The sequence below is a fragment of the Eimeria necatrix genome, genomic scaffold (assembly GCF_000499385.1).
Source record: "Eimeria necatrix Houghton genomic scaffold, Enh_scaff632, whole genome shotgun sequence".
In the NCBI taxonomy this organism is placed as follows: Eukaryota; Apicomplexa; class Conoidasida; order Eucoccidiorida; family Eimeriidae; genus Eimeria; species Eimeria necatrix.
In genome coordinates, this window is record NW_013654481.1 from 15,001 (window position 1) to 21,667 (window position 6,667).

General features: G+C 54.3%; 2 protein-coding genes across 2 annotated transcripts in view; one reads left to right on the forward strand and one right to left on the reverse strand.

Moving 5' to 3' along the window:
• The window catches only part of ENH_00067740 (helicase, putative), a gene marked incomplete at both ends in the record, with an annotated part of 5,700 nt that extends 4,969 nt beyond the window's left edge, over window positions 1-731 (reverse strand). The window contains one exon of the mRNA XM_013582403.1: window positions 155-731. Within this exon, the coding sequence (XP_013437857.1) occupies window positions 155-731 (577 nt within the window). The remainder of the gene's footprint in view (window positions 1-154) is intronic.
• A 734-nt stretch (window positions 732-1,465) lies between these two features.
• ENH_00067750 (hypothetical protein, conserved) lies at window positions 1,466-6,617 on the forward strand (the record flags this gene model as incomplete). Its single annotated transcript, XM_013582404.1, has 11 exons — window positions 1,466-1,716; window positions 1,928-2,090; window positions 2,359-2,431; window positions 2,692-2,762; window positions 2,964-3,031; window positions 3,253-3,325; window positions 3,561-3,606; window positions 3,795-4,011; window positions 4,339-4,403; window positions 4,630-4,715; window positions 6,477-6,617. 11 exons carry the CDS (start codon window positions 1,466-1,468, stop codon window positions 6,615-6,617), a joined length of 1,254 nt encoding a protein of 417 aa, XP_013437858.1.
• Between the last annotated feature and the right edge of the window lie 50 nt (window positions 6,618-6,667).

Sequence of the window (6,667 nt, forward strand, 5' to 3'; positions counted from 1 at the left end):
GCTGCTGCTAGTGCTGCCGCTGCTGCTGCTAGTGCTGCCGCTGCTGTTGCATCAAACGTCCCTTCAGGAAACACAGAGAGCTGTTCAGCAGCAGAGTCTGTCTCGGCCCTAGGGTTTAGGGTTTAGGGTTTAGGGTTTAGGGTTTAGGGTTTACTGGGGAAGAAGGTGGTTCCAACACGCCTCTTAAAAGCAGCAGCAGCAGCAGGATGTAGAGACTGCAGCACAGCAGCAGAAGCTGCTGCGTCTCCTGCGCCTTCGCTGGGCACCAGGATGTACCGGCTAGTCCAGTCAGGCAGCCGCTGCTGCTGCTGCTGCTGCTGCTGTCGCTGCTGCTGCTGCTGCTGCTGCTGCTGCTGCTGCTGTTTGTGGGTCTGTTTGCTGTGCGTCTCCAGGGACTCTTCTTGGTCGCCTTCACCGTCTTCTGACTGCTGCTGCTCCTGCTGCTGCTCCTGCTGCTGCTCCTGTTGCTGCTGCTGCTGCTGCTGCTGCTGCTGCTGCTTCACTTTACGCTTCTTGTGCTGCTGCTCTGTTGCTGCCCGGGGGCTTTGGGCGTCCTGTGGGGCCTCGCCGGCTCTTCTTTTCTGCGCTGCTTCTTCCGCTGCAGCAGCTGCTTTATCTGCTGCTGCTGCTGCTGCTGCTGCTGTTGCTGCTGCTGCTGCTGCTAGGATTCGCTGCTTCTTAGACCCCCCCTTTAAGGCCTCAGGCTGGGGGCCCCTTCTGGCTGCAGCCATTTTTGGGGCCCCTAAATTAGCTGATTTCAAAAGGGCTGCGGAGTCTTCTTTTGTTGGGGTTTGGGGGTTTAGTCTGAGGGTTTAGGGTTTAGGGTTTAGGGTTTAGGGTTTAGGGTTTAGGGTTTAAGGCTTAGGACTCTGGAGCTGAGGTCTTGGATCTAGGGTTTTGGATCCACGGGTTAGGCCTCTAGAGCTTTTCGGCCTAAGGTTAGGGCCTAGGGTTTATGCATTATAGATTACAGTTTATGGTTTAGGGTTTAGGGTTTAGGGTTTAGGGTTTAGGGTTTAGGGTCTGGGGCTTAGCGCTGGGTCGTCAGCAGAAGGCTTGGGCCTGGGGCCCCCACGGCAGCGGGGGGCCCCCGTGGTCCTGGGGCCCCTCTCTGCATCAATTAGGGTTTAAAATGCAGAAAAAAGAATTAAAAAAGATTAAAATTTGAATTTAATTTATCTTTTTTCCCTTTTTATTTCCAGGGGGCCCCCCAGCGGTTTGCTGCTGCGCCTGCAGCCCCCAGAGGCCCCCCAGTGCCTCCCAGGGGCCCCCCGACCCAGCAGCGCCGCCCAGGGGCCCCCCAGTCCCAATTAGGGGCCCCCAAGTCCCAATTAGGGGCCCCCAAACCTCATTTAGGGGCCCCCAAGTCCCATTTGGGGCCTCTTGACCCTCCTGGGGGCCCCCCAGAGCCTCCTGCAATACCTGAGGGCCCCCCAGTCCCCTGTGGGCCCCCACCTCTTCCAAAATGAACGGCCGCGCTGAGCCTGAGGGGCCCCCAGGGGCCCCCGGGGGGCCCCCGGGGGGCCCCGGGGGCCCCGGGGGGCCCCCAGGGGGGCCCCCCGGGGGGCCCCCAGGGGGGCCCCCAGGGGGGCCCCCAGGGGGGCCCCCAGGGGGGCCCCCAGGGGGGCCCCCAGGGGGGCCCCCCGAGATCCTGGGGGCAGCTGAGAAGCTGTTTGATAGGCAAATTCGACTGTGGGGTTTGGAGGCCCAGAGGAAGTGGGGAATTGAAATAAAAGAATTAATTTGAAGTTTTTAATTTAATTTTATTTTGAGTTATTTGCTGCCAAGTCTTTTCTTGTTTGTTTTTATTTGCTGTTGAGGAGTTTTGTTTGTGTTTGTTTGACTGGTTTTTTGCTCGTTTGCTTTCCTGCTGCTGCTGCTGCTGCTGCTGCTGCTGCTGCTGCTGCTGCTGCTGCTGCTGCTGCAGGCTGATGGCTGCCCGCGTTCTCTTCGTTGGGATGTCGGCTATTAATGTCGAGGCCAGCAAAGACTTGGCGCTTGCAGGTGGTGCTGCTGCTGCTGCTGCTGCTGCTGATGCTGCTGCTGATGCTGCTGGTGCTGGCACTGCTGCTACTGCTGCTGGCGCTGCTGTTACTGCTACTGCTGCTACTACTGCTGCTATTGCTGCTGCTGCTGCTGCTGCTGCCACTACTACTGTTGCCGCTGCTGCTGCTGCTGCTGCTACTACGGCCGCTGCTGCTGCTGCTGCTGCTGCTGCTGACAAAGCTTTGGCGCAGCATTACTGCTGTGAGGCGGGGAGAGCCACGTGATTGCTTGAGGAATAGCAAAATTTAGGGTTAAGGGTTTAGGGTTTAGGGTTTAGGGTTTAGGGTTTAGGGTTTAGGGTTTGGCGCACAGGTTGCGGAGGCCAGTGTGAAGGGTTTGGAGTCAATGGCCCCTTTGGTGCCATTCGCTGTGCTGTCGCCTGAGGGTTTAGGGTTTGAGGCCTCGAACTTCCAAACCCTAAACCCTAAATTAGAGTCTATCATCAAAGGGTTTACCTGTGTCTGCGTCGCTGCAGAAATGTGTCCCCTTTACACCCTGGTGGGCTCCAAACCCTAAACCCTAAACCCTAAACCCTAATTTGCAAAAGCCCCCTCAGTCACCAGCAGCAAGCACACTAGATGCAGCGCTTCTTCGTCTGTAGGGTTTAGGGTTTAGGGTTTAGGGTTTAGGGTTTAGGGCTTGCAGTTAAGCAAGTGCTGAGCCCCTTTTGTGTTTTTCAGGCACAACTGTCCTCCTTGTGCAGGAAGCTGGGCGTGGTAAACCCTAAACCCTAAACCCTAAACCCTAAACCCTGATGGCCGCAAACTACAGGTTTCCGAGAGTCTCGCGGCCTCTCGGGTATACAGCTAATTCCTGTTTTGCCCGCGTGCTAGGGTTTAGGGTTTAGGGTTTGGCGTTAAGGGTTTAGGGTTTAGGGTTTAGGGTTTAGGGTTTAGGGTTTGAATGTGGCTCCTTAGGGTTTGATCGTCTCCCAGTGCTGCGGCCCCATCGGCTTCTTTATACAAGATTTTGGGACTTACGAAATGTGCGTAGACCCAAACCCTAAACCCTAAACCCTAAACCCTAAACCCTAATTTCTGTTCTGTAAACCCTAAACCCTAGAGGTCACAAGAACTTTGTTGGGGTCCAAATGACGATGGCGTATCCGCAGGGACCCACACCAGAACGTTTCTATTATTTAAGCAAAGGGTTTAGGGTTTAGGGTTTAGGGTTTAGGGTTTAGGGTTTAGGGTTACGCTGACGCAGAATAAAAAAGGAAGGCGGAGAGAAGACTGTCTTTTCGCACCCCCCTCTCCCAGAGGTCTTGACTGCAAGATTGGTGAGTGAGGGTTTAGGGTTTAGGGTTTAGGGTTTAGGGTTTAGGGTTTGAGGCTGGGGCTTTAGGGTTTTGGGTAAGAGGGCAAGGCCAAGGGTAAGGGTTTAAAGATTAGTGTTTAAGATTGAGGGTTTTGGGTTTAGGGCGGGAAGGACGGCTCAAGGGTGGGGGTTTAGGGTTTAGGGTGTAGGGTTTAGGGTTTAGGGTTTAGGGTTTAGGGTTTGTTTATGCGTTGTAGGGGGATCTGGATCCAAAAGTCCACGCTGCTGCGTTTGCAGTACTTGGTGAGGATGAAGGCTTGCAAGGGTTTAGGGTTTAGGGTTTAGGGTTTAGGGTTTAGGGTTTAGATGGCATCTTTCACGTGCAGGGAACTATGCCTGCCGAGCTCACGGTAGGGTTTACGGCTCAGGGTTTAGGGATTAGGGTTTAGGGTTTAGGGTTTAGGGTTTAGGGTTTAGGGTTTGGAGTGCAGGAATGCTTCGGTGGGAGTGCGAAACCCGGGAGCGTCGGAGGCCCCTGGGATCGCCTGAAGCCGATCCCGGCTCAGCAGAAGCAGCAGCAACAGCAGCAGAAGCAGCAGCAGAAGCAGCAGCAGCAGCAGCAGCAGCAGCAGAAGTAGAAGCAGCAGCAGCAAAAGTGTTTGCTGCTGATGGTGTACAGGCAACCCCCGAGATATTGCGAGCAACCAAGTACGTGGGGTGTATAGACACCTCAGCTTTCGATTCTTTTTTGTCTAGGGTTTGGATTAGGGTTTGGCGTGGCGGTTTCAAGGGTTTAGGGTTTAGGGTTTAGGGTTTAGGGTTTAGGGTTTAGGGTTCAGAGTCTAGGGCTTCGGATGGAGATGGCGTTTAGGGCTTACGAGAAAGGTCTAGGTTCCAGGGTTTGGGTGCAATCCGGGGTTTAGAGTGTAGGGTTTAGGGTTTAGGGTTAAGGGTTAAGGGTTTAGGGTTAAGGGTTTAGGGTTAAGGGTTTAGGGTTTAGGGTTTAGGCCTGCTAGGGTTTGTTGTTTGCTGCAGAGATATCTCGGCGGGGTATAACGAACAAGCGAATGTCGTTGCTTCTGTTGTGGGCGGCATACTCAGTACGTTGCGCTGAGGGTTTAGGGTTTAGGGTTTAGGGTTTGGGGTTTAGGGTTTAGGGTTTAGGGTTTCCTGGGACTGCCTCTTGCTTGCATGTTTGGGTGCTTCTGCTAACTGAGACAGCTCCAGAATTGTTTCTGAGTGATGTGAGCCGTTCACCGTGTAGGTTTTAGGGTTTAGGGTTTAGGGTTTAGGGTTTAGGGTTTAGGGTTTAGGGTTTGCGTGCAGCTCAAGAGCTGCGCAAATTCATAACGCGGGAACAAAAGGCAATCCCCAACTTGGTGGTTTTCGACAGCTACTCTTCCTGTGCTGCAGTTGCCAGAGTGCCCTGCTCTGCCAAACCCCAAACCCTAAACCCTAAACCCTAAACCCTAAACCCTAAAAACAGCCTGGTCCCGCAAGCTGCGCTGCAGGCAAGGCCATGCAGCTCGTGTAACAGCAGGAGCAGCAGCAGCAGCAGCAGCAGCAGCTGCTGCTGCTGCTGCTGCTGCTGCTACGTAAGAGTGTGTCAAGAAAAGGCTCGAGATTGTTTAGCACTTGCTTATTTGGATTTGGGGTTTAGGGTTTAGGGTTTAGGGTTTAGGGTTTACGGGCTGCACTTGAAGACGCTGTCAACTTCAAGGCTCACGGGCGTTCGCGCCCTGACTCTGTACAGCATCACCAGAGTTTAACGATTAGGGTTTAGGGTTTAGGGTTTAGGGTTTAGGGTTTAGCGTTTAGGGTTTAGGGTTTAGAGCCTCTTGAAAGATAATGCAGCGGGTTGCTGCTGCCGTTCCCACCTCAGTTGCTGGTGGCTGCCGTTTCGGTTTAGGGTTTAGGGTTTAAGTTCGAGGGTTTAGGGTTTAAGGCTTGGGCTTGGGGGTTTAGGACTAGCCCTAAGGTTCAGGTTTAGGGTTTAGGGTTTAGGGTTTAGAGTCAAAGGTTTGCTTGGGATCGCGCAGCTATCGAGGTTGTCACAGCAGCTGTAGCGCTTGGGATTTAGGGTTTAGGGGTTTGGTGTTTCGGTTGAGTGTTGAGGGTTTAGCGTTAAGGTCAGAAGTCTAGGGTTTAGGGTTAGGGTTTAGGGTTTAGGGTCTAGGGTTTGGGGTTTGTTGGGTCGGGCTGGTCCCAGGAGTCGCTGGGAGCCCGGGGGCGAGCGCGGTTCGTTTTTAGGGTTTAGAAGAGAAGCAAGGGTTTTAAAAACCCTTTTAGTGTTTAATTTTTATTTAATTTAGAAAAGAATAGTAAAAAGCGGAGGAATTAGCAGCAACAGCAGCAGCAGCAGCAACAGCAGCAGCAGCAGCAGCAGCAGACCGCTGCGGCTCGCCGCAGGAAGCACAGCGAGAGATCGCCGAAGCCCCAGGGAGCGCGCGCGGGCTCGGCGGGTTTAGGGTTTAGGGTTTAGGGTTTAGGGTTTGCGGCTCAGGGTTTAGGGTTTAGGGTTTAGGGTTTCGGGCGAAGCGCGAAGGCAAACTGCAGCACTGCGGGTTCTGCGAGATGGTCGATCTCGGCAGCGAGTGGCAGCCAAGTTCCTTCATTTGGTCTTCTTTGGATTTAATTTTTGCATTTTTGTTTTATATTTTTATTTTATTTATTAATTTAATTCAAAACAACTCTTCAGCGTTCTCGGGAGCTCCTGGACTCCGGCGATGCGCGCTTCCCTCGCTGCTGCTGCAGCTGCAGCAGCAGCAGCAGCAGCAGCGCCGCTGCTGCTGCTGCAGCTGCTGCTGCTGCCTTCCCCAGCTTTCGCTTCAAACCAAGGCTCAGACTTCGTGAGTCCTCACAGACTTCCAAAGGGGCCCCCGGGGGGCCCCCTGGCATCCCGGGGGCCCCTAGGGTTTCGGGGGGCCCCCAAGAGGCTCGACAGTGTCTCCCGTGGAGAGTGTTGCTTAGGGTTTAGGGTTTAGGGTTTAGGGTTTGGGGTTTGGGGTTTGGGGTTTGCGCTGCTTCGCCTGCGGCGCGCGGCCGCCGCTTCCAGCGCCGCGAGCCCTCGCTGAGCGCGCGGAGCGCAGCGCTAGCCAGGGGCCAGGGTTTAGGGTTTAGGGTTTAGGGTTTAGGGTTTAGGGTTTAGGGTTTAGGGTTTAGGGTTTGCGCAGGGCGGAGACCTCACTGCAGACGCCAGGCTCGTCACCGACTACGTCGAACTCCTCGCCTGGTACCTCCAAAACGACCGACTGGCTGTGGCCCACGTGGCCACTTGTTTGCTGGAGGGGCCCCACAAAGAGAGTAAACCCTAAACCCTAAACCCTAAACCCTAAACCCTAAACCCTAAACCCTAAACCCTAAA